Source organism: Bidens hawaiensis, unplaced genomic scaffold (genome assembly GCF_021521415.1).
Source record: "Bidens hawaiensis isolate Kalapana, Puna unplaced genomic scaffold, B.hawaiensis_p1.1 tig00041862_1, whole genome shotgun sequence".
Taxonomy (NCBI): Eukaryota; Viridiplantae; Streptophyta; class Magnoliopsida; order Asterales; family Asteraceae; genus Bidens; species Bidens hawaiensis.
The window spans coordinates 165-27,721 of NW_027497421.1; the positions used below are offsets into that span (position 1 = coordinate 165).

Below are 27,557 nucleotides of genomic sequence, written 5' to 3' on the forward strand. Positions count from 1 at the left end.
TCCTCCCATGTTACGGGGGTTTAAAAAGTTTTGTTTTTAATCGTTTTGTTATTTTATGTGATTTATTTTATTTTTTAACGTAGTTTTGTTTTAATTTATTATATATATATATATATATTAATTTGTTATTGTATTTTGTAACGTTTGAGTTTTTTCAATTGAGATGTGTAGGTTTTTTAGATTTTTAACGAACAAACATAAACGAACACAAGCATGTTGATTTTTTTTAATGAATAAATATGAACACAAATATTTGTCTAATGAAAGAGGGAACGTTGATGTAGTTGATGATGGTGGGTAGTATCAGAAGTTAGTCGGCAATGGAGATGATACACCAACAACGGAGAACATGTAAAGCAGATAAAATTAAATTAAGTTTTGATGATGAAAACGTTTATCAATAAATGAGATCTTATAACTCATTTGAGGGGTATTAGGGTTTCGTAAGACCCATGACCCGTGGAAATTATTCTTTGATAATTAAGGGGTTATAAATGAGATGTTATAAACCGTTTAAGGGTTATCCAGGTTTGGTAAGACCCATGACCCCGCGAAAATTATTGTTTGATTATGAAAGAGTTTCACAAATAAATGAGATGTTATATCCCATTTAAAGACTATCTGGTTTGGTGAGACCCATACCCACGAATTCGGGTCAAATGAATGAGAAGCCTCAATTTATAAATCAAGCAATCTGGTGGCTCTAGATAATGGGGAGACAATTTGAGAACGACACCTAGGATTTTATGATAGGCAATTATATAGATAGTTAGATTTTAAATAGTAATTACAAGAAGTTTGAACAGTTTTTACATAATAGTTTTTTCATGACATGAAGGTTAACCAACCGTATTAATTTCTCTACCCATCTTTTTTGGGTTACCTTAGAGTGTGTAAAAACATATTATATTTTTTATTACTAAAATTGGTTGGTTATTGCCTAGATGTAAAAACGAGCCAAGTCGTTTGTGAGCTACATGAGATGGATAAATAAAAAAAGCTTGGAATGAACCGAGTGTTTTTTTAGCTTGACCCAAGATTGAGCACCAAATAAGCTCGTTTAGTTATCGAGCCCGAACTCAAGCCTCATTTGGAAGCTCATTTAGGCCTGTCGAACCTTAACCAGCCTTGTGTATTTTTAAAATTTACCTCATTTGAACTTGAAATGTATTAATTTTACACTACACACGGTCGAGCTGGAGCCAAGATTTGGTGTTTAAGGTACTACATGAGCTTCAGCCGAGCTTAAGCTCAAAATATAAAATTCCCGAGCCGAGCTTCAACTGAGCAATAGCTTAAAAATACAATTCACTAACCAAGCTTCAGCTTTTAAAATAGTGCTATGATGACGCGTGCCGGGTTTGGACCCAATGAATCCAAGGGCGAACGTCACGTCTGGCTCCCAACTTAGCTTTTCAAAAAGCATTACCCAAACAAGGCCCCGAGAATGAAACCCTTTTCAAGAAAGAAAAACACGTCCAATATCAGTTTATACAAAATAAATCATGAACAATGATCACATTAAATGCTACGAATAATAACATATTTAACCATTATAAATACAACCTCAACAACCAGAAGATGGACATTCAATACATTTACAATATTCACACTCAATACACACGTTTAATCCATCACAATTCACAACCGGTTCCTAGTTCTCTTCCATAGCATTTCACATTAACTCGGATACCAACACAATCAAAATAAACCGAGTTCAAGCCTAGTCGATTAAACATATTATTATATATTATAAATACAAACTTTGGTGCCCCTAAGTGCCGATTGGGGCCACGTTGCAGCACCATACTGGTCATTTAATTTTGTTTTTTTTGTACTAATTTCGATAAAGGAAACCGAACAAATTCGCGTAAACTCATTGCGTTTTGTTTTAATTTCGGTATCGTAACCAGTGTGACGAAAATCAGCCGAATTTGCATAGACTCACCGCCTAAACTTCCAGGACCAGAAATGCTCGAATCTTTCAACGCCCGAGTATTACCGACTGGTTCCACTCGATCCAGTTTTGTTTTATTTTTGGTTTTTAGTTCCGGTATCATAACACACTTAACATAAACCGACCGACTTTGCGTCGACTTACCGCCTCAACTCCTAGTACTGACAACGTTTGGGTTTATAATCGCCCGATTTTTACCACCTTGTTAATTATAATTAATAATAATAATAATAATATATTTATACACACACTAGTTAATTAATAATCTTAGTTTGTTACTAGAAAAACAAATAATTTGTCGTGTAGCTTTTGACACACAAATCATCCGTGCAGTCACACGTTTCACACCTATACACACATTATATATATATATATATTTATACACACACTCACACTTTCTCTATCTCTCTCACACACTTATTATTATTATTATTATTATTATTATTATTATTAGTCTTCATTCATTCTATTATTTCAAAACCCCTTTTTCTCCGTTTCACACACACAAAAACAATTTGGGGGTTTTACAGAAATGAAATTGTAAACCCTAAACCCACAATGGAAGAAGAATCCAAATCTCAACAACAGCTCGATGATGATCACCATCATCATCAACAGCATCAACATCATCTAGATTCTCATCTGCAGTTTCAATCTCAGCCGTCCGATGAGCTAGTAATACAATCACTCACTCACGAACTCCAAACCCTAGTTTTATCTTCCACCAACGGCAACCAAAACCCAGATCATAACAGCTTCTCTGATGCAATTGCTGACGTGGGTCACTCGGTTCTTGACCCGAAGAACGGTCTTGACCCGGATCCGAATGAATGTAGGGTTTTTGAACCACAAGAAGTTGATGATGAGAGTGAAGAAATTAGAGGTGGGAATTGGTACGAACAGGGTGTTGGTGATGGGTATGATGTGGGTTTGAATGATAATAATAATAATCAGGAGATTGAGATTATTGCAGGTGGTGGTGATGGAATTGGGGGTTTTGAGAGTAATGGTGAACAGAGGGGTGGGTATGATAATAATAATAATAATAATAATAATAATAATAATAATAATAATAATAATAATAATAATAATAATAATAATAATAATAATAATGATAATAGGGGTTATGAGTATTATCCGGTGCGACCGGATGCGGAAGACTGTGCTTATTATATGAGGACTGGGATGTGTAAGTATGGGTCTAATTGCAAGTTTAATCATCCTCTCAAAAGGAAACAACATCAGGTAGTTAGTTGTTAATTAATTATTTGTTGCCTATTATTATTATTACATGTTGCATAATTAGGGCTGTTCACGAGTCAAGCTCGAGCTCGAAATTAAACGAGGTAACTCATCTAGGCTCGAGCTCGATTTTGGTTCGGTTACAAAATTGGTCCAACCTCAGCTTAGGTTGTTTCTGATCAAGTTTTTTAGCTATCGAGCGAGACACGAGCCCGAGCTTCGAGGCGTGAGCTTTTTGAACACTCCTATGCATAATTAGTTAACTTTGTTTACTTCATGCATGATTGCTTATATTATCACGAACGCCTATGTACGATAAGGAGAGTGTGTTTACTTCAGCTAGGCTCGAGCTCGATTTAGAAGTTAAACGAGTTTGAAGTTAAACGAGCTGAGCCTAGGTTGATATTGGTTCGGTTACAAAATTGATCCAACTCAGCTCAGGTTGTTTCTGATCAAGTTTTTTTAGCTAGTTTTATTCGAGCGAGCCGCGAGCTTTTTGAACAGCCCTATGCATAATTAGTTAACTTTGTTTACTTCATGCATGATTACTTACATTATCGTGAACGCCTATGTACGATAAGGAGACTATGTGTTTGATGGTTTGCTTACTTGTTTGTGTAGCAGGCTAATAAGGATTCACAGAGGCAAAAGGATGAAAACGTGGACATGCATGGGCAGATTGAGTGCAAGGTTACTTATTTACTAGTATTGTTATTTGTTCGTATTTATTATTGTGCAGTCTTGATGCTAATACTTGTTTTACTTTTGTGGTTAAGTTATGTAACTGGTATGCTATCATGTAAAAATTGTACACTGTCCATTGTTTGATGGAGGGTATATAAGTCTATGCTGTTAATGAGGAAAAATATCGGATATCCTTGACCGGTATTTGAGATATTGGTTATCGTGGTGGGATATCGGTAATTTTAATATCATGTAAAATTTATATATATATAGCAATTTAAACACTTTTGTAGCAAGTAAGAGCTGATTAAGACTTAAAACACCAACATAAAACACTAAAAGTTGACAATTAAGACTTAAAAAACTGATATCGTGAAATTCGGTGATATTTTAGTTAAATATCGGTCCAATATCGTTGATATTATTGGTACCGATATTCTGCTAGAGGTCCAATAACCGCTATACTGCCGTTATAGCTCTGATAATGAAATTGTTACAAGTTTGACTTGAGTTTGTTGCAGTATTATTTATCAACTGCGGGCTGCAAGTATGGGAAATCCTGCAAGTTCAGTCATGGTGGTAGTAGAGGAAAGACTGTTGTAACGCCAGTGGTGGAGTATAACTTCTTGGGCTTGCCAATCCGACCGGTATGAAACAATTTGCAGTTATGAATTATGATTAATGTTGAATATTGAATTTTTATTGTTATCTGATATAATATTTTTTTTAAAGGGAGAGAAAGAATGTCCGTACTACATGCGCACCGGGTCCTGCAAATACGGGCCAAACTGTCGGTTTAATCATCCTGATCCTGGTTCAGCTAGTGTTGATGCTCCCGCTACTTATGGAAAAGATGGACCTCTTCCATTACAGCCCTCCACCCCAACCAAATATTCCCAATATGCCCTCGTGGTCTGGCCCGAGAGCACCGGACCCCACTTCCGCCTTTGTTCCAGTGATGTACCCACCAACTCAAAACATGGCCCCACCTAACCCAGATTGGAATAGTTATCAGGTAAATCGTTACATTCTGGTCAAATGCATTCTTGAAATATAATAATATATAAATAGTTAAATACCTTTCATTTTGTTTTGAATATTTAGGCCCCTGCTCCTGTTCCTGCACCAGTTCCTGCACATGTATACCCGAGTTCAGACCGTGGTCTACCGATACCGCCAGCTTTTTTCCTGAACAATCAACCAAGTGATACAAACATGTACACACATCAGCAGCAGCCTATGGTGGGTTCAGAGTTTCCTGAGAGACCCGGTCAACCTGAGTGCGGTTACTTTATGAAAACTGGAGACTGCAAGTATCGGGCCTCGTGCAAATTCCATCATCCTAAGAGCCGTATCGCTAAGACTACCCCATCTGTTCTCAGTGATAAAGGGTTGCCTTTAAGACCTGTAACTTCGTTCATCCTCGTATTGCTTTTCGTTTTTCCGTTAACTTTTGATCGATGTTGTATTATTGTATTTTTTTAAATATTTTTTACAGGATCAGAGTATCTGCACATACTACAGTCGGTATGGAATATGCAAATACGGGCCAGCTTGTAAATACGATCATCCAGTAAATTATAACATGAACTCAGGAGGAAGGGGGTATGATGGATCAGGCTGGTCTGGGCCCCTGATACAGCAGTCCGTGTGATCAAGTGGTGCTTTGTGCCATCCTCGGATACAACAACTTTAATGACTGTTTTACATGTTTTTGAATCAACTTAAACTTCAATTTCTTGGAGGCTTTTTAGAAAGATGTTGAATGTTATCAGATATGTTCAAATCATAGTTTTATACTTCTGCTGTGTTATGCTTTTGTTTGTGTGATTATTGTTCTGTCATGTTTGTGTCAGCTTCCAGGCCGACGATCAGTTTTGTAGTGGTAGTTTTTGTTTCTAGAATGATTAGGGAAAAAACGTCAAATTTATAGGTTGTGCATGAAGCTGAAAAAAAATAAAAACAAATCCGAACAAAAGAATCTAGACAAAAATTAACAGTTTAGAATTTTATTTTTCCTTAAAAATATTATTTTTGGTTTGGTAAAATTTATTTTACCTTGAACGATAAGCAATTTATAAAGATTTAGACTCAAATTCATTATTGAGGTAAATTTATTTCGGCCCAAAATCTGCAAATACATATATATAACTAAAAGGCTTTACCGAACTGTTTTAAAAGCTCGAAAACTGAATTTTTGGTTAGATATGAGCCCAAAAGCAACCATTCACACCGCTAGACTATAAACGTGCATGCAAATTGCAAACAACAAAATCTTAAATCTCACCAAATATATTCACATAGATCCCTTAAAACGGTCTCATTTCCTCATTTACATCGAATGCATAAATAATACAAAGTTTACAAGAAAGCTAAACATCGAGGGTTACATACGATCCATGTACGGATAAAACTATGCCTGAACATTAGCTTTGTTGCCAGCGAGAATAAGAGAGATCTCGAGACCGCGACTAAACGCTTGATTGAACAGAAGACGAGACTGGAAAGTGGAGACGAACGGGAACCAAGATAACATGGCAATTGGTGCAAAAATTATGAAGCCCATACCCGCGTCATACATTCTTGCAAATTCTCTCACTGAATCCCATAGTCCTAAAGCCTTAACAACTCGTTTCCATGGCACCGCCAACTGTTCACCAACACCAAAAATATAATATATAGTCAGCTCTTTTGGTTTACAAGTATAAAATAGAGTTCAACGGAATTATAGATAAGAACGGGTCAAAAACCGCCCAAAGTGTAGTTTTAAACTAGTGTCAGGATTAGATTAAACATTTGCGGAGAAAATGTAATTTGTATAAATCTAAGAGACAAGCAAATTAATATCGTAGGGGGTAAAAATGTTACTTTATAGAACCTAAGGCCAAATGAACAGTAAGTTTTTCTTTGCATATTCATAAAAGGGATGATAAATTATGGTCTTTGTATTCCTCATATTGTACTATATATCAAAAGTTCAAAACATTTGACAATACTTTATACTAACAACAATAATAATAATAAAATAATGAAGCAAGCATAATAGATGGAATGTGATAAACTTACGCATAGTATGGCCCAACCAGTAGCAACAAAAGCAACACAGCTAGCAAATAAGTCGGGGACCGATAACTTTGTGAATAAGACAACAAGAATAAGCGCAGCAATAAGGCTCAGAGCTATAACTCCTTGAACAAATCTCAAAAATAACTGGAAGTTGAATCTCTTTGAGCTAAAAGTGAAAATCTGCAAATCAATTCACAAATCACAACGCATGTTCACAATTTAACTATGTGGGTAGCTAAAAGAATAATAAAAAGACAGAGATAATACAATACCAACCTTGAATATCGAGACAATTCCAGCTAACACCACCCATGAGAAGCCATAAATCTGGTCAATGATTAAGATAAATGTAACCTTTTTATCCATGAACTAATCATAAATGTCTAACTATACCAAGCAATCTAATAGTAGATGACGAGAACTGAACGTGAAATAAAGCATAAAGTAAAACTGTACCGCAAAAGATGTATCCTTTCCAGTGAGCTCAAGTTTGTAAACTATTCCATACTGAAACAAGAAAAACCTTAAACTCAAGATAGTTTCCAGTATCCGCCCTCTGAGTGTTTGGATATGTGCCTGTGACTCAAACAAAGTAGATAAAAGTTAAAACCTGAATCCAAGAGGAACTTAATAATATATAGATTGTCGTTTTTTAGACAAGCAGCCACATGAGTATAACAATGCAATAACAAACCTGTTCTTCATCCCACCACGACTCCCAGCTATTGTCTCCTTTAACACCGACTCCACCTTTATACAAAAGCCAATTAATCCAGTCATCAAAATCTTCCACAGTCCTGCTCACATAGCATATAATGTTAGATAAGTTTCCATTTTACATATAGATACTTAAAATCAACAATAGAAGTAAAAGAAGCATGAAAAACATACTTCTGCCATTCAAAACCAGACGGGTTGAAAATATACGGAGCAAACAGCCATGAAATCACAAGAAACCAACTGCTGAGTGTCAACAAAACGTATGAAATAGCACCTCCTTGAGAGTATCCATAAGCAATATAAACAATTAGAAGCAACGCCACTTCCAGCCTGTCAAACAATTTCAATTACTTTTAAGAAAAAACGTTACTTTTCATAATTTAAAAAAAGGGGGAAAATACTGACGCCTTAACAAAATGACTTCTGGAGTAGAGCCTGTAGTTATCAGCAAACTTGATATGTCGCACAACAAATCCTCTGCCAGTTGCTCGGTACTGTGGAATAATAACAAAAGGTGTAACTTGCAAAAACAAGTTTATTGAATTTGTCGCATGTGAATAAATGAGATAGCTTTACATACCTTAGCTCCACCATGTAAGATTGTACGTCCAAAATAATGAGTTCTGGTTCCTAATGAGAACGTGAAGAATACAGAACATAACTGAAGTTGCATTGTAATAAAGCTGAAAACAGCCTGCAAAAAAATCACCAAAAACTTGTCTCATTGCGAACTCAAAGAAATCTTGAAACTAAAGTAATTCAACTAGAATTAACAATATTATAATCTGTTAACAAACCTTGAGTAAGCCAAGTTCTAGTATAAAGCCCATAATCATTGGAACAGCAGTAAATACCCCAATCTGGACTAAAAATTGAGCATTTAAAACTGCATTAAACGCAGTATTACCAAGCAACATGGATTTACGAGTTATCCCTTGATCAAGTCCTGAGAACGCCTGAAATTTTCAAATGCAATAATGCATTAATACTAAAAATTAATTATAAATACTTGGATATTTCTTGAATTAGATTACTTATAAATGAAACTAAGACTGAATGAAACAAAAGAACAGATTCACTCAATTTAGATCACCATAAGTGGTTGCTTGCATATTTTATATTTTCCAGTTAATATTCGTAAGTATACATTCAAATTTAAATTGGTAAATAAGAAAAAGTAGATAAATATACCAGGTAAGCCCTCCCATATAAAAAAATATAGACCGTAAGGACTGTCATCTGCATCCAAAAAGAGAAGCTTAAAGCATTAAAGAATGATGGCAGAAAAATATAATCATGTAATAATAAATACTTGAAGAAATGCCATACCATTGTGCATACATAGTAACCAACTGTGGTAAAGTAGAAAGAGAGCATTCTATAAAAGTCAAAGAGTTGACCAATTCTGTACACATCTCTACTTAAAACTTGCTCCCCATTTCCACCAGCAACTTTACCTTCAAACAGAGCAATTTGATTTAAACCAACATCTCTTCCTTTCCCCACCTACAAATATAGAAAGATTTAAGCATATATTATTTTTCTAAAAAAATACTAAAATATTCAAACGAATTTTACCAACCTGAATGTACTCATGATGTGTGATGTTACCCTGCCTCAAAGTGGAATTGAACCCTGCATATATATCTTCACTGATATTAATAACACGTGATGCCTTGCTTATTCCACCTCGAGTAATATGAAATATTCGGTCAAAGACATCAGGATGCCCGTAATGCATTCGCACTCTGCAATATAAATCAAAAAATTAAAATATTATAAATTTACTTCCGTTAACTTTATAACATGAATGATATGTAAAGGTGGAACATGCATGCAAAAAAATGCACTCAATATATTAACTACTATATATGAAACTAATAACAAGGACCTTAAGTACATTTATGACATGAAAATCATATGCAACTTGTAGGTAACTTACTTGAGAGGATAAGCCAAAACACGTTGTCCCAATGTTACAAAACTTGTCTCTTGGTTAGACATAAACCAGGCGAGTGAAGAAACACTGTAGCAGATATAAAAAAAATCAATATAAAAATACAAATGAAACTAACAATACATTTTCTTTGTTACTATTGGTAATTAACCAGATAGTCGTAATCTGTATGAATGAAATGATTAAAAGAAAGGAATACCTTCCAGTAAATACATGCTCTCTAACACCAAGAATAGTTGGAGGGCGCAAGCCATGATTTCCCCTAAATTCTTCAAGTAGATTTCTCATTTTCATTGCTTCTTCAAGATAATTATCCTTCGTATAAGAAAATAACAATCTTTTAGAGAAAGCGTCCAAATGAGATGATAAAAAGTTTACTGAAACGGGAAATTTAAAGAGTACCTGATTCATATCTATGGTTTGAACAGCTTCTCCACGTGTGAAAACTATAGCATGATTTTGATTCTCAGGCTTTCCTTCCCCGAGTTTCGGATCTCCAGGTAGTTTAATGGAATATATTTCCTAAAAGGTGTATTATGTTATATCTAATTCAGCTACTCTCAAGTATATAAAAATCACTGAAAAATGCAGCATACCTGGTCTTTTCCTTGTATATCAGCTTTCACAAGCTTTGAATAAAATGATCTTACAAGTTTCCCATCATCCCCGGGACTTTCTTCCACATGTATGAAAGCAACTCGAAGAGCCTCATTCCTGTAATTACAAAAAATAAACCACGAGGTCCAAAATATATAGCAGATAACAAATAACAGATATAAATAAATACATAAAACTAAATGTAATAACAAGATACCATTACCTTTGCAGCAAAAGAGCAATATCCGCAGCCTCTTTCTCTTTCCTTTGCTTTTGCTGTCCATAGATTTGGCATGAAACAACATATGTGAACTTTAAATCTGCTTGAGCTCTAGCTTCACGTGATAATTCAAATCCTTGAGCTGAAGGCGATGCCCGAGAATTTCTATCTGTAACTTAAAAATCAGAAAATATATATCAATACAAAGTTCTTGCTTAAGAAACCAGCCAGCATAAAACACAATAGTAGTAGAGTACCTCCTATTGATCTGTTTTCTAAATAACTTTGAAGCATTAAAGCTCTTCTGTAATACATCATGCCACGAACTATAAGAAAAAACAATGGCATAAGATAGTCAGAAATGTTAATGATCATAATGAACAACATACTTAATCAACCTTAAGATATCAGAAAAACTGACCAGTTCTAGCTAAGGTTTGTCCTCTATATGACACCCAAAACCGAAGTTCTAATGCATCCGTAGAGTTATCTTGGAGTTCCAAATCTCCGGTATTACTACGCCCAATTCGTTCCAAAAAATTATCCCATTCATCTGAAATGGTGAAAATTTGAGTTAAAACGTGTGTTTGTGTGTATTTATAATTTCTAAGCAATTACCTGGAAAGATCTTCTGAAGATAGAAGATTGTAGAAATTCCATCCTCATTTTCTTGCCATAATTCATGGGAACTATAGAGTACAGTCTCACTATAGTATGGGGTGAATACACTGTTCTCAAACAAAGCACAAAAAAATCAGAGCTGTTACCAAAACAGTTTTACAATAAAAAAATAAGAAAAAAACAGTTAGGTTTTTCAAGATGTGAACACATACCAGAACGGCATCATTTCACTAACTGGTTTTGCAGCAGGCATATGCATAAAAAGAGAGTTTGTGAAAAACTCTAGTCTTCTTCTTGCTTCAAGATTCTTGGGGATATTATTAGCAGAATCCTTCACTTTTAAAAGTAGATTCAATCGCTTCACCTGCTCCTTCTGATGAAAGAGAATTAACTTATTATATGCTGTGAAAGAGAAACTGAACCTTGTTTTTAATTTTTATTAAAAAATTTAAGGAGCTTACAATGTCAGGATCTCTTGGCCATCCAATTCTTGAAAAAAGCCGTCCTTCATTTCTTGCCCTTGCCAAGATGTTCCATGTGTCGATTTGCTCACTGAAAAATTAGAAACTTTAGTTAATCTCTTATGCCAGCAAGCAGTATATGATTTCACAAGTAACATGAATTGGTAATGAAAACAGGCATTTGATAACATACCCTAATTCAGATGACAGGAGATTATGAGTTACTACATCATATAACTCAAACACAGCTTTAGCGGCTCCTTTTGCAAGTTGAGGAGTTTCATCCATGATCTGATACAGCAATTTAAGTAAAAGTGTCATACGAAATAATTGAATCACCTAACTCGTTACTCGTGTATTCCAGCATCTATAATTAACAATAATTACCAGAAGACCGGTCAATGCAGTAAATCTTGACAGCACCAAATTAAGCTTCTTAAGATTCAAAGTCATGACAAGTGAATTCTCCTGGATACTATTTTTAATCTCACGAAAAATCCTCTCAACCCTGTAAGAGTAAGTTCTTTAAATGAAAATGGCCCGAAAGAAGAAATAAACAATAGTAATTTACAACAATACAGAAACGAACCAGAGCTTTCCTTCACCGTCAACTAAAGACAGTAAAATTTTCTCAATGCTATAATAACATTCCTGGACAGCATATGCCATATATTCATCTCTGGTAATTCTATTCCAAAGATCCTGTTGAGTATCCTTGCAATCTACAGCCAAGTCAATGGCCAGATATATCTGATCAAATAGTCAACAGTCAATACAGAATCAACATGTGACAAATAGATGAGTTTCGTGGTCTGTTACTTATCATATACTTAAGAGTTACCTTACTGCTTAACAAAAACAAAGGCCATTGAACTAATTGAAGGCTTCCAGTATTGCTTGGCATAGAAAGCAAGTCCATTTCCCTGAAAATAAAAAGTGCTGCATATTTCAAAGCTTGTTATAAAAATATGCAAAAAACAAAAAACTATGGGTCACTTACCTATTACTGATGAAATCTTCTTCGCGCAGACTTTTGATTATTTCATTCCAAAATGGGGAAAACTGAGCTGCATACATCTTGTCCTTATTTTCTTCAGGATTCTGCAAATGAAAATATAATGTATAAGCATAGAACCTAAGCAGATAAATAACTAGGGCATGATGTAAACCACCAACTCAATTTAAGCACCTCACCTGCAAAGATTGTGCATTCATTGGTATCCTAGAGGAAGCACTGTAAGACATGAAATCAGAAATTATATACCAATTATAGTACAATCTATTATTAACAAAAGCACTAAAAATAGAAGACTTATAGCAAGTGGATTCAAACCTTTTTCCTTCTGTAGACACAAGTTGCTTGACAAAGGCCTCTGGGAAGCTCTCAAACCTTTTATGTACCATCTCAATTGACCGAATCTACATAAAACACATGTGTCATAATTATTATTAACAAACTTAAAGAAGTTAGTTATCATGCAAAACAAGCTACCCTTTTGACTTTTGAGAGTGAACAATATTATAATACTTGCAAAAACCAGGAAGAAATTCTTCATACCTCACCTAACCGGGCACGTGCACCCATTACACCACCAATAATTGCTGATAGGAGAGTGTACCAGATATGAATATCCATAATATATATCTGAAAATTCAAAAACAGCAATAGTAAAACACCATCATCATCATCATCATCGTACTCAGTATATCCCACCAATAGCAATGCTATGGTAGGGTCTGAGGAGGGTAAGATGTAGACAGCCTTACCTCTATCCCATAGGGATAGAGAGGCTGCTTCCGGTGAGACCCCCGGCTCGATAGTAGTTTTGCATCAAGCCTTGGACATAAGGCACATAGCACTCAATCATCGGGACACCGGCTGATCGGTGCATGTGCCCTTGTCTTTCGGCTATCAACGCCACCACATGATGCCTGATTAACCTTCCGCCACTTTTAACGTTATTTTCACGAGATTAGTAAAATAACGTCAAAATTAGTGCAATTTTACTTTTGCCCACCATAAGAGCTAAAAAAACATTATCTGTTACCATATAAGATAATAGAACTCGAGTTCAGTTAAAAGCCCAAGTCTTTGTGTTTTCTATCATACATGTAACAGATGAGACTTTTCAAAATAAAATAACTACTACTTAAAATAAATTGTTTTACAAATTACTTGCATGATTGGAAAGAGAAAAAAGTACTCACAGACACAATAGGAGCCCATATGCTAATTAAGGTCAGAACATTATGATTATCTGTAAAAGCCAAATGATAAATGTTGGGAACATAAAATTCAAGAACTGGTCAAAAAGAACAAACAAAAAAGGGTCAAACAACGAGATGATTTCAACGCTTACTCTTTGAGACTAAATCATGCCATGAATATGTCAGAGATCGAATGTCCTTAATAATGTTTGTGGGCTCAACTAATGGTTTTATCTGAAAATTTCAGAACAGACATCATAGTTACAGGCATTTACCAAATAATCACAATTTCATACATTGCACTGCCAAAACTTATGCATCACAACTTGCCTGAAGAAAGTATGTAAAGGTGAACTTGCAAGCAAAGATCACGAGCCAGTAGCTAACGTATCTGCAAACATTAACCACAAATATCAAGATGAAAAAATCGTAAACAATATCACATTAAAGGTTCTGAATAAAAGGAAAAAAGTGAAAGTTATGTAATCAAACCTAATGTAATCCATGGGTTTCTCATAAAGGCCACGCCCAACAAAATACCGCTCCTGGATGACCAACAAATTCCATAAAATTAAGAACTGAAAGACACTTTTCATGTTACCACAAACTAAACTTCAAATCATGAAGAAAACATACCTCATAAATCCACTTGAAAAATTGGAAAAACGGGTGATCGGACTTTTCAGATAGAGAATGGCAGGCTGGGAATTTTAGCATTAATGCAAAGACTACACGGATTGCAGCATATATACCCACAACAAGTAGATATAGTCTATAATACATAGAATTTGAAGAATTGCCAATTCTTTCATCCATGAGTTTTCTGGAAAATTTAATGTTCACAAAGAAAGTCAGTTATAGAAGTGCATAAAATGCTTAAAAATAGATATTATAGACTTACATATATACATATGTTATAAACACTGAGCTCAATCCACCCCAGAAGAACCTAATAACCAGCCTTGATATTGCCATGCCTCTTGCTGTGCTGTACGCCCCAAACATTAACAGTACATCCAAGCAACCTGCATGAAATAAAAAAGATCACACAAAAGCTGTTAGAAAAACACTTAGTAAAAGAGCTGCAACATAAATAACTACTCACATTCTAGAAACTTCAATATAGCATAAGTTGGACCAATGCTAAGCAAAGTTTTAAAAGTGTTGAGATTTAATTTCCCATCATTGAAGGCTATAATTGTCAATCCCTGAAAACAAAAATGAAAAAAAATTACCAAACGAAAATGAAAAAGATATGCACAAGAATTTGTGAAAATTCAAAGTGTACCTGGAACATGACTATCAAAAAGATCCACATGCGATGAAAACTACGATACAAGTGAAGGAATGTCCGATGCTCAACAAAAGTGCTTTTCCCAGTCTATTGTGTAAAAACAGAAATAAAAAATCGGCCACATAAAAACAAATCACATCATAAACAATTCATGCAATGACCAACCCTTTTACGCCCGATGGGCTCTCGAAGAAATGGTGAATTTGGTCTCATAGGCCAGCTCAACTCAAAGCAGGCAGGTGACCTGAAATTATATCAAAGTATAAGCCCCCAAAACATATAATGAAATAAGATAATTTGTCACAAAGACCTACCAGAAATATTCATTGAAATCATCATAGTTCCGCCATGCTGAGTGAGCAGCTTTCCCGTTATTGTTTCTTGCAGCTTCCTGTTAAAAAGGTAAGATTTTACTAAAGGTTAGTGATAAATCATAAACTAGAATGGCAACCATTAGTGGCAACAATAAATCAAATAGTGCACCAGAAACCATTATTTTATGGTATTAAGTGCTTTAAAAAAAGTGATACCACAACTATACAACTAACTCCTTACAAGATATAATAACAAAACAATCAAATTTATAACAAAGAAATGTACATGGATTCACTAACCTTAGACAGTGTGTTATAAATTGGTTGAATAACTTGATCCAAAAAAGATACTTTATTGGATTCACCAATACAACTGGCAGCAGGGTGAGCTTCTCCGTGATCTAAAGTTGCATCTAACTCCCTTGCCATCTAAGTAATTCAAATATTAGTCATTTTCCATTGTATGAAAAAAGAAACATATGAAGTATGATAATTGATAAATGTGAGTAAACACAAGGTTAAAAAATTGATTGACAATAGTGACGAGAGGCTTACATGGTGGAATATATAGCAGATACATTCTGGAAGAAAACGCACATTTGCAGCTTCACCCCAGATTAAGTAGTAGAGCGAAGCCAAGAAAAGCTTTCTGTCTTTATTAATGGCTTGTAAACTGTCAAAAAACAATTTTGTCACTGGCATCAGCAAAGCCCAAAAAATGATAATATAATAGGCAACCAGAGCAGGAAAAGTAAATCACCTATTCCAAACAGGACGTATACGCAGATACTTGCACCATTTGATGTAATTATCCAGAACCTTAAGAAAAACTTCTGTAATTGTTCTCTCATCTATTTTCTAAGATAAATTCAAAATTACACATCAGCAACATTTCTATTGATGCTCACAAACTTGGAAGTTGGAAAGCGGTTAAGAAAAATGATGGAAATGTTTAGATGCATAAGTAACATTACTCACTGGATTAGCCCCGACAGGTATACCAAGTCGTGATTGTGCATTTGCTAAAGCAAGAACAACATTCTCACGCTGATTCCTGATGTTGTCTTTCTGCACATGTAATATCACCATAAATATAAAACAAAAGAAATTGAAGAAAAAAAATCCAGACCAACAAAATCTAGAATCTAGACAGGTTCCCAAATGACAAAAAAAATAGTCATAAACATCAATGGTTCTCATAGTAAATAAAGATTTTATTTTGAACAAATTTTGTGAACAGATCATTCTAACAAGCCTGCGAAAACTAACATTCTAACAAGCCTGCAAAAACTAACAACTAACAAGGTTGGACTATGAAAGAATCCAAACCTGAAAACCAAATACAAATTCCAAAAGATCAAACATGTCGAGGTTACGCTGTGCAGGAACCTCAAAATCAGCTGGAAGCCTAGGATATTCTTCATGGTATCTAAGTGATGTTATTGCAGCCCTGACCTGTGAATCAAAATATGCAAAAGGGGTCATATATAAAAAAGCCATGCCTAAAAGTGCATCACAAATACTACTAAAATAGTCATCTAACTTACTTCTGGATAGAACCCGATAGCATTTGTCAAAGAGGGTGCATCAAGAGGAACAATATTATAAGGCGTTAGATCCCCTGCCAATCCTTGGTCTGTTTTCTTTAACCTTTTTAACTGAAGTAAACAGTTTAGAAAATAAAAGTAAAAGGATAACACAAATTAATCAATACATAAAGGAAAATAGTAAGATACCTCTTCTACAATATATCTTCCAACTCCATCAGGATCAGCATCTTTGCTAAGGGCTTCCATTACCTCAACAAGCGCTCTCAGTGTGGTAAATACCTTTTTAGTTTCTTGAGATCTGAAGCCCAAACTGAAAACCATATAAAAAGTTCTAGTTAAACTTTTATCTAAACGAGTAGTGACATTATTATTTCTACCATAAGGATACATGTTGTACGCAAAAACAATTAAAAGACAAAAAAATTAGTCCACAAAAACAATGAATGAATGTGTACCCGTCCATGTCAGCACTGAAAGTTCCAGATTCAAGCAGCTTTTGTTCCTCTCTCTGTATCTCATCAACTCTGTGTTTTCGTTTGTAACGTTGATAAAAATCCCATAAGTATTGAGCATCACGATTACGGTCTATCTGGCTCCCATCCTTTTTGGCTAGCTTTTGCTGCATCAGCCCCAATTTTTATTTTGTTAATAATGAACTAGATTAGATTCATATAGATTTTGGCCCAGAAAATAATGAGAAGAAATAGCACAGGTATTCACACACACACACTAAAGAAGAACCCAAAGCTTTGGTCTCATTCTTACCTTGATTACCGACATTAAACCGGTCTTAAACTGAAGAACTCCTCTTCCATCACTGTTTGGGTCCAAATTCTGAGCCATGGTATATGCCTGCTCACACACTAAGATTTGAACAATTTAAGTTGTTTTGCAGTCATATGCTATTGAAACTTTATTAACTTATGATATAGCCAAAATAGTGAAAATGTTGATGAAATCATGAAAAGGATACAAGCTGCATAGCCAATATACTTTAAAACACAAAAATATAACACAAAAAACAGTAATCTGTCATGTCAATATACTTTAAAAGTATATGCATAGTTATGTAACCTTAGAATAACCCCACACCATGACCATGTACGTAGTCACACAACATTCTTAAAAAGTTAAGTCAGTATTTAGAATATTTAGTTCTTAAAGCTTTCCTTGAAAATCACAGAATGTTCATCAAGACCTATGACATATAAGCACAATTGCATAAAATTCCTTCACGTTTTCCTAAAATCCATAGGTTGTAGCACCTATCAATATTTGAGACTTTGAGTAGTTCTCAGGGGGGTCTTCGTTAAACCTATTGACAATCCTTTCGATGAATTATACGAAAAGGAACTTGAGCAATAGAGAACCTCTATATCTCCAACTTGATTCCAGTAACTTCACCGAGAACATATATAAACCTATAAACACCTTCTAGTGCAACTATGCATCTAATCCCTAACATAATTATCCAAATACACAAGGCATACCTCCACTTTATATACCTAAGGGTAGATGTGCAAATCATGACGTTTGGACTTTTGAGACAGGAGCGGATTTCTAACCAGTTCACCAATTGTAGGCTGATACCGTTTGACCAATAACCCGTTACACTTAGTAACCTATACTCCAAAAACCACCTTAACCGGTGTTTGCACCTCTACCTAAGGGGCTAGGTTTGTACAACTGTGATGTAAAATTCAAACTTCTTCTAGATTAGTTTGCTAACCAAATTGAAACCTACCACCACTACAATTAAAAACTCAACTGAATTACATTACCAGAAAAATACACATAAATGTGTCCTAAATAGCACTAACCTAATCATTCAAATATACAGGGCATGTTTCCACTTTAGATACCTAAGGTAGAGGTGCAAAACGTAACCGTTAACCGCCACTTAACTGAACCGAAACCGGTTATCAAAAGGCTAGTAACCGATTGAACCCGACGGTTAGGAACCGGCGGTTGACCGGTCATAGGTTAATACCATTTGGCCAATAACCACCATAACCAATATTCCAAAAACCGGTTAACCTGTATTTGCACCTCTACCTAAATTACTTTTCTAATAAAATTCAAGTACACTACCACTACAATTACAAACTCAACTAAATCACATTAGCATCAAAATCCACATAAATTTGTCCTAAATAGCACCACAAAAATTTCTAATAAAATTCAAGTACACTACCACTACAATTACAAACTCAACTAAATCACATTAGCATCAAATCCACATAAATTTGTCCTAAATAGCACTAACATAACTATTCGATTATACAGGGCATACTACCACTTTAGATACCTAAGATGGAGGTGCAAATCGTAACCGGTTAACCGCCACTTAACCGAACCGATACCGGTTATTAAGCGGCTAGTAACCGATTGAAACGATGGTTAAGAACCGGTTTGAACTTCTGAGACACAAACCGATTAGTTACCTATATTCCAAAAACCGTTTAACCTGTATTCGCACCTCTACCTAAATTACTTTTCTAATCATTCTAATCAAATTCAAGTAGTCTACCCATACTTGAATTTGATTAGAATGATTAGAAAAGTAATTTAGGTAGAGGTGCGAATACAGGTTAATTTGGTACCGTCGGTACCGAATCGGTACCAAAGTTTTGAGTTTCGGGATCGGTACGATACCAGTACGGTACGGTATCGGTATTTCCCGAATTTTTACCTTCGGTACCGGTCAAATATTTCGGTACCAGTACCAAGAATTTGCAAATTTCGGGATCCGTATTTTCGGTACCGGTACGGTACCGAGCTCATCCCTAGTCTACCACCACTACAATTACAAACTCAACCGAATCACATTAACAGCAAAATCCACATAAATTAGTCCTAAATAAGCCCTAAACTCGCCTCAATAATCAACTCGTAGTTGTTTAAACGTTGAGACAGAGCAATTAAACTTACATAGTGGCCTATACTCCATAAAAACTGGTTAACCTGTATTCGCACCACTACCTAAACTAATTTTCTAATCAAATTCAAGTAGTCTACTACCACTACAATTACAAACTCAATTGAATCACATTAGCATCAAAATCCACATAAATTAGTCCTAAATAGCCACTAAACTCGCCTCAATAATCAAATCGTAGTTGTTTAAACGTTGAGACAGAGCAATTGAACTTACATAGTAACCTATACTCCAAAAACCGGTTAACCTGTATTCACACCTCTACCAAAATTACTTTCCTAATCAAATATAAGTCCACTACAATTAGAAACTCAACCAGATCACATTAGCATCAAAAACCACATAAATTAATCCTAAATAAGCCCTAAACTCGCCTCAATAATCAACTCGTAGTTGTTTAAACGTTAAGACAGAGCAATTGAACTTACATAGTAACCTGTATTCACACCTCTACCTAAATTACATTTCTAATCAAATTTAAGTCTGCTAATTCAACCGAATCACATTAGCAGCAAAATCCACACAAATTAATCCTAAATAAGCCGTAACCTCGCATCAACAGTCAACTCGTAGTTGTTTAAACTTTAAACATTGAGAAACATAAATTAAACTTACATATCCTAGCAACATGCGCATCTTCCGCTTGAATCTCATCAGCCGCTTGCAAAATCGCATTAATATTCGTCGTCCGCTGCAACGAATCAGGAACCGCACTCACCAGTCCGCTGCTGGACTTCCGTTCGTGACCTTGTCCGGCAACTCGCAGCTGCTCTCGCCGGAGTGTAGCTCGGACCAACCGATTCCAGTTATCAAACACTTTCGCCATCTTCAATTCAACTTGAAATTTAACCTAATTTTAATTTCATTCAATCAATAGTTTGAAAACTCAATAGATCTGGTTATAATATTATAATAAACCCTATGAAGAAGGTTCAAACTGAAAACGAGTACGCGTTGTGTAAGGTATGCGTAATGGATGTGTAGTGGAGCAAATGGCGGCGAATTGAGCAAAAGGGCAAATTTGTTTTCGGGGTGTAACGGTGCAGGGGTTACAAGTTGGGTTACAAGTCGGGTCCATTATCTTTTTTTATTATTTTTTTTAAATTAAACTAATCAAATAAAAACCAATTTCTTTAAATAATTAAATAAAAATGCATTAAAATTAAAAAGAAATACAAAAAAATACAAAACTAAAAATATAAAAAAACATATAGCTCGGTTGGCGTACATGTTTAGGTTCGGGTCGGTAAATTGAAACGGATAGCTCGGTTGGTTTAGGTTTATCGGGTTCCACTGTAAGTTCACGTTCGGTTGGTTTTGCGAACCATGGTGTTGACCGAAAAGAGGGAATTGGTGGTTCGGTTGGTTCGGGTTGTTTCTAGGATTCATTTTGCATATACATATATACACACACAACATATATACATATACATATATATATCACCACACAACATATATACATATACATATATATACACACATAACATATATACATATACATATATATACACACACAACATATAATATAATAATAATATTATTTTCTTCTTCCAGGCGATGAAAACACCTTGCCTCCGCCCCAAATCGCCCACATATCGCCGGGGAGGACGGTGTTCTCGCCCAATGTCGCCCAAAAGTCGCCCAAATCGGCGCCCACTACGCATAGTCTGTGTAAGTTAATGGCTTATTATTCAGACTTGGATCCGTGGATATACGATCAGGTCGTTATCGTGATCTAGTGAGATTCGGTCTACGGTTACGTGTCTATGGATTTTTTTGGTTCGTTGGATGAGTGATTAAATTTGAATTGAACGGTGGTGATTGAATGAATGGAATCATTTGCGTTTGTCGTGTGTAGGTGATTACGTCCTGGTTACGGCTTTGGCCCGCTCTTTAGCTTTGAAAAAGCTTTTGACGAGAATAACTTTTAATGAAGTTAAGGGGCTGAAATGATAAATTTCTGTAACTCGGAGGGTGACTTGTGAAGTCTTTTGATGTAGTGCACATGACACGATGACACTTGGGGTTTAAAAAGTAAAGTTAGACAGTAATTTAGCTTTTCTCGAAAAGAAAAATTTTATCATTGATTTAATATTTAAAATTAATTTTTTTAATAGCTTAATTGTTTTATTCTTCACATTTTTGCAGACTCGAACCCTCGTCTTTGTTGGATGACATCAACATCTTTATCACCACACAATATTACGTGGATTAAGAAATTAAATAGTTGAAAAAATATGTAAAATTAATGTATAACGGGTGTCGCATTTGTACCGTGAAGAACCAAACTGATATTGACCTAGCAACATCGATGTTTGTATCTATGTTCATTTTTTATGATTTTCAATCGATATAAAAACGGTTTTACATTTGAGTTGCGTCATGCAACTTTCGTTTGTATAGAAAGTTTCAAATATTATCACCTCTCATATCGCAATCATGCTCATTAGTCACTGATTTTATATAAACTAGTATTTAGAACTCGCGCGTTGCAACGAGATCGTTTACCAAACTAAAAATAGACTCAAAAATGTTCAAACATGCATATTAACTCGTATAACATAAGTTCCAATATCTACCAAAAAAAAGTCTTGATTGGTGTTTGAAAGTTGAAAACCGTAAACTAAAAATAATAAGGAATAAAACATAAAATGAGCCTAACTTGTCAGTGACAATTCAAGTAACATCATGATTGCCTGGAAAGAATGCATGATTGCCTATATAGCATGTAGTGGAACTTGTAACAAAAAGGAATAGTAAATATCCCTCACAATATGTAAAACTAAAAAACACGGCATGTTATAGCTATGGACCGATGCGGTTAGTATTGGTGGTACCAACACAAATTTGTAAACATAAATTAGTAAGTCTATAAAACATAGTTTAAAGGCGTGGTATCAAATGTCGAAACACGGATATAAAAACATGTGACGATAAGATAAATTTAAATCATGAAAAAAGTTTCACTCATTGTAAATATGAACTATAACAAATACGAAAGCTATGTTTAAGAAAATCGTTTAACCGAAAAATAAAACATGTAAAGTTGACATTTGCCCTCGTTTAAGGTTTTAAAATATAATCTGTTAAATAAAGGGAATAAAAACCATCGGATAATGTACTGATGTCTAATGCGATTTTAAAACATATATAAACGGAGTAACAAATAAGAAAGTAAAGGTTAAGTAATAAGAAACTAAAATTCAATGTAAAAAAAAATCAATATGTGTAAAAAGTAGCTAAGATGATGCTTATAAAAAAGAGGAGCCAAGAGATATTTGTATCGTATGTTTTGATCAATAAAATAATAAGAAAGTACACAGTAAATTGAATAGTTGAATTGTGAGGAGGAAGAGATCTGCTTTTTAATATATATATTAATATATACAATGATATAAGTTAACAATAATTGAAAATGAGACATTAATATAAAATAGCATATGGATATATGAATAAAAATTATTTTAAGTAATATAGCAAAACATTACCAAAAACTTATAACCGGTCCTTTTATTTATTATTTTATATACGTAATATTATTTAAAATTTGTTTTATTATTTATTATATATTATTATATGCTTACATAATGGATCGTAAAATATAATACAATGCCGAGTAAACTATAACACAATGTTGAGTAATATAACATAAAATCGAGCAAAAAGACACAATGACAAAAATAAACGAACTAAAGAACACAATGATAAAAAATGACACGTATATATGAATAAAAGTTCTAAAATCTACAAGCTAGAAATCAAAAAATTAAAACCTAAAATCTAATGTCGTAGAGTTTGACGAGAAGGTTACAATGCCGCTATCTAATTTGAGTTTAATCAGAGTATGTTTGATACCCTTTTTACAACCTTTTAGTTTTTGAAGACAACGATATAAACCTAAATCCAAACCCAAGTTTACATACATAGTTTTATAGTAAAATAGTTTTCAAAAAGAAACGAAATCAATTAAATTTAATTAACTTAGCCATGAAGTAAACAACACCACTTTTCTTGAACGAAAATACTATTGACCACAAATGAACACCATGCATTTTGGTGGGCCCGGTAAGACTTTTTGTTGTGATATGATTAGTAGTGTATTTAATTTTTTCTAACATTTATTTATTTGTAACTATTATTAATATTCAAGTAAGTATTCTGAAACATAATGTCAATTGTTTATACTGATTTTTATTGTCTAGGTCAAATGGCAACTCACAAGAAACACTACCAATTAAAATTTATCTTGTAATGCAACAATAAATTTTGTGTTTACCTAAAAACGATATTGATAGGAAGCGAGCATTTCTAAATGTGTAGTTTTGTACTCTTGGGTACCTAATTTGAAGTTAAGATTGAGTTTTATATAATAGTTAACCGGAGTTTATACAAAGAATCATTAATAATTTTTTTTATTTGTAAATGTGATTATAGTTTTCGTTATTCCATAACAACCTCATGTCTTGTCAGTTAATTTCTTTCTTCTGTTGGACTAAGCCCATTATGTGGTGGTGTTAAACCATTTAATTAAATAGCCATTTGATAAAACTGGGCTCATTACTTACGTGAGCTAATTGATGGACTTTAAGATGTCTATCACCCACCATCAAGAGAAAAATACACACCAATAAGACCATGTGTACTGGGAGAGTTATGGGTAAAGTTATGGCCTAAAACTCTCCCTTAGATCGTCCCCCTTAAAGTTATGGGGTAAAGTTATAGGTTCAAAGTTATGTACATAACGCGCATGAAAGGCAAAAAAATAATAATAAAATAATAAATTTATGGGTTTATGGAGGCTTTATGACTACACTTATGGCTTTATGACTACACTATACTTTTGTATAAAACCATAACTCTGACTGGGCGCCACGTGTCACATAATGCCTGGGGGTGAGGCTTTATGACTACACGTGGTCTAACTCTTATTAAGTTCATCCATCAATTGATGAGACATCATTAACCGGAACGAATCATGAATCAACATGGCCTCATCTTCCCTTCTCTAAGGTCTCAATGGACATCAAGTATGTTCTTTAATCTTGATTGTCTTATTTATTTATGTATATAAATATATAATTGAATCCACATGGTAGGATTTTTGTTCTAACTCATGTTTCGGGATATAATCAACGTCTTCTACGACATGTGCATTAGCTTGCTATCAGTATTCACTAGCTGAAAATTGTGGCGAGTTCAACCTCGAATCCAACTCATTTTTAGCTCTACACATGCAGGCGTTAGTAAGTATATTTGGGAAATTATAAAGCATCTATATTCATAACCTTAAAAGGTAACGATGTCCAAAACTCAAAGATTCAAATAAACATGTGAAAATCATAAACTCCAATATGAGTTATTAGTATTATGGAAAACAAAAAACAATGCAAAGCTAACCTTAACAAAAACAAGTTAGGTCATTACGATTTGTTTCACCCAAATTTCAGTCATTGTATTTATTTCGTAAATTTTTATAATGCTTATCCATTTCATTAGACCATCTATAACAGATATTCATGGAGTGGCATGGCATTGAGTTGGAGGAGGGCGAAAAAATATGATGATTCCGGATGTGAAAGTATGTATACACAAACGACTTTTGAAGAGAAGAAAAGAAGGAACATAAGACTTTGAAGGGAAAGCGACAAAGAAGGGTTTTGCACATTGTGAACGTAGGGGAGAGGATGGTGTCATGAGCCCCGATTATTGGTGAACTTATATAACCATAACAATAGCAAATTAGAGACTTGAAAACACATACAATAAACTATTTATCGGAGTACAATTAAAAATTAAAATATTTAAAAAATAGTTCTAATCATCATAGAATGTAATTAGATTAAGATAATTACAATAGATCATGTATAATATATTCTACAACAAATAGCAATCGTTAGAAAAATAGTAAGGCCGTTAGCAGAGTTTTTGGAGGGTGGAATGTAGTATTGTATTGAAAGTTAATCTTGAAACGGTTCATCAAGAAAGTTGAAGGGGCTAAGTGAAAGAATTTTAGTAAGTTTATTTAGTAAGGTAAGAATAAACTAGTTATTTAGTTTCCTAGAATGAGTTGTCTTGTTTTGCAAGTTGTTAGTTTAGTATAGATAGATGGTTAGGGTTTATGTAATATAAAAGAGTCAAGAATTATAATATAACAAGGAAAGAGTCGATCTTGGTTGAGATCAAATATTATGTTATTGGGATGATTTTTATATCTATCCTAAAGGATATATAGTCTACTTTCAAAGAGACTCCCAACTTCAAAAAAATTTATATAACATGAAGCATATAAAAGACACGTAGAGTTCTACGTACACAAGCATTATATAACATCATAGGAGAAAAAACAATAATAATAATTTAAAAACAAGTAGTTAAAAGAGAAAAATAGATAAAAATAATATAATGTTAGTAAGATTCAAATAACTAAAAACGATGGAAAATTATGACAAAATATTGTAAAGATACAAAAACAAAACTAAGGTATACTTAAACCAAAAGGACAAAGTTATAACGAAAACTAACCCACTGTAAGGGTCCTTAACTTTAATACTATGTCGTCAAGAAGTTATATCCTCAATGATGTCATCAGAGAGACACAAATATAGCAAATCACGTCTAGTCCTCTCATCCCAACTCAATTTGAGTCTGCATCTACTGCTCCTCCCCTCTATAGTGAGGGTGTCCATTGATCTCAGTATCTAACGTGAGTCATTGTCCGCCTCCCTTTCACATAGTCAAATCATCTCAATCTACTCTCTAATATTTTATCTAATGTGCTTGTCACCCATAGTCTCTCCCAAAAAAACTTAATTTGTTATTCGGTCCAACCATATGTGCACACACATCCACTTTAGCATCTTCATCTATGATGCCTCCAACTTACGTACATGTGTAACGGGTCCTACAAATATGGGATCCTAATCCTAGTCCAGCTAGTATACTTGAGTTCAGAGTGCGGTCTACCTATACCACCAGCTTTTTCCTGAACAATCAACCAAGTGATACAAACATGTACATTGTACACACATCATCAACACCCTATTGTAGTCTTATTGTAGTCTCAGAGTATACCAAGAGACCCATGCAACATGATTGCAGTTACTTTATGAAAACCGGAGACTGCAAATACCAGGCCTCGTGTAAGTTTCATCATCCAAAGAGTCGTATCACTAGGATTACACCACTTGTAACATCCTAAATATTCTAATAATAAATAGAGAATGTTGCGTTAAATTGTCGTGCGTTTAATGTTACTAATTAACGTCTAATGAGGAAAGATCATGGACTTGGATTAAATAAGATGGATTAAAGGGTAATGGGCTTTAGGTCCATGGGCCTTGGGGAATATAAATATCCTCCTAAACCAACATAAAACCCTAAACCTCATTTCATTCCATCTTAATCTCTACACACTCCAAACACACACAAACACACCATATACGGCCGGCGGCCGAGAGGGAGAAACGAGCAAGACCCGAGAGAGAGTAAACGTTAGTTGGTATTAGATCTTTATTACACGAGATATAGAGTGTATAAACAAGCTAACCAAGATCGAACGAGCACAAAAGGTATGTTCTTGACCTTTAAAGTTTACGTAGTATTGAACGTTTTTACCATAAAGGTCCAAACTTTATGTCTTTCCGGGCTAAGTTTTACCCGAACTAGGCCACGGGAATGATCGCGGAGTTAGTTAACGTAATATCCAAGAAATTCTCGATGAAATAAGGG

At 34.4% G+C, this 27,557-nt stretch overlaps 1 protein-coding gene and 1 pseudogene across 3 annotated transcripts; one reads left to right on the plus strand and one right to left on the minus strand.

Annotated features, from left to right (window-relative positions):
* Positions 1–2,515: 2,515 nt before the first annotated feature.
* Positions 2,516–5,670, plus strand: LOC143593239 (zinc finger CCCH domain-containing protein 67-like; annotated as a pseudogene). Its single transcript, XR_013146068.1, has 6 exons — positions 2,516–3,202; positions 3,821–3,889; positions 4,405–4,530; positions 4,616–4,898; positions 4,988–5,290; positions 5,382–5,670. The product of XR_013146068.1 is annotated as a zinc finger CCCH domain-containing protein 67-like (transcript).
* A 541-nt stretch (positions 5,671–6,211) lies between these two features.
* Positions 6,212–20,785, minus strand: LOC143593233 (callose synthase 10-like). Of its 2 annotated transcripts, none has more exons than XM_077072925.1 (50): positions 20,445–20,785; positions 17,657–17,754; positions 17,347–17,510; positions 17,078–17,201; positions 16,889–16,999; positions 16,671–16,796; positions 16,320–16,409; positions 16,102–16,199; positions 15,897–16,014; positions 15,642–15,770; positions 15,342–15,418; positions 15,193–15,271; positions 15,022–15,114; positions 14,839–14,941; positions 14,635–14,758; positions 14,370–14,556; positions 14,226–14,278; positions 14,064–14,124; positions 13,886–13,967; positions 13,734–13,783; positions 13,084–13,170; positions 12,859–12,944; positions 12,720–12,747; positions 12,526–12,626; positions 12,367–12,448; positions 12,115–12,275; positions 11,913–12,033; positions 11,719–11,816; positions 11,526–11,616; positions 11,277–11,437; positions 11,062–11,171; positions 10,865–10,996; positions 10,701–10,769; positions 10,447–10,618; positions 10,223–10,340; positions 10,029–10,148; positions 9,826–9,941; positions 9,612–9,695; positions 9,252–9,417; positions 8,999–9,175; positions 8,861–8,908; positions 8,467–8,625; positions 8,250–8,363; positions 8,075–8,163; positions 7,841–7,999; positions 7,644–7,746; positions 7,406–7,525; positions 7,226–7,276; positions 6,950–7,129; positions 6,212–6,533 (listed from the first exon to the last, which is right to left on the minus strand). In XM_077072925.1, the coding sequence occupies exons 1-50, from the start codon at positions 20,653–20,655 to the stop codon at positions 6,297–6,299; spliced, it is 5,718 nt and encodes a 1,905-aa protein (XP_076929040.1). In that variant the 5' UTR covers positions 20,656–20,785; the 3' UTR covers positions 6,212–6,296. The 2 variants fall into 2 exon arrangements, with proteins under 2 accessions (XP_076929040.1, XP_076929041.1); XM_077072926.1 differs by having other exon boundaries at positions 10,447–10,612; positions 12,720–12,759.
* Positions 20,786–27,557: the final 6,772 nt, after the last annotated feature.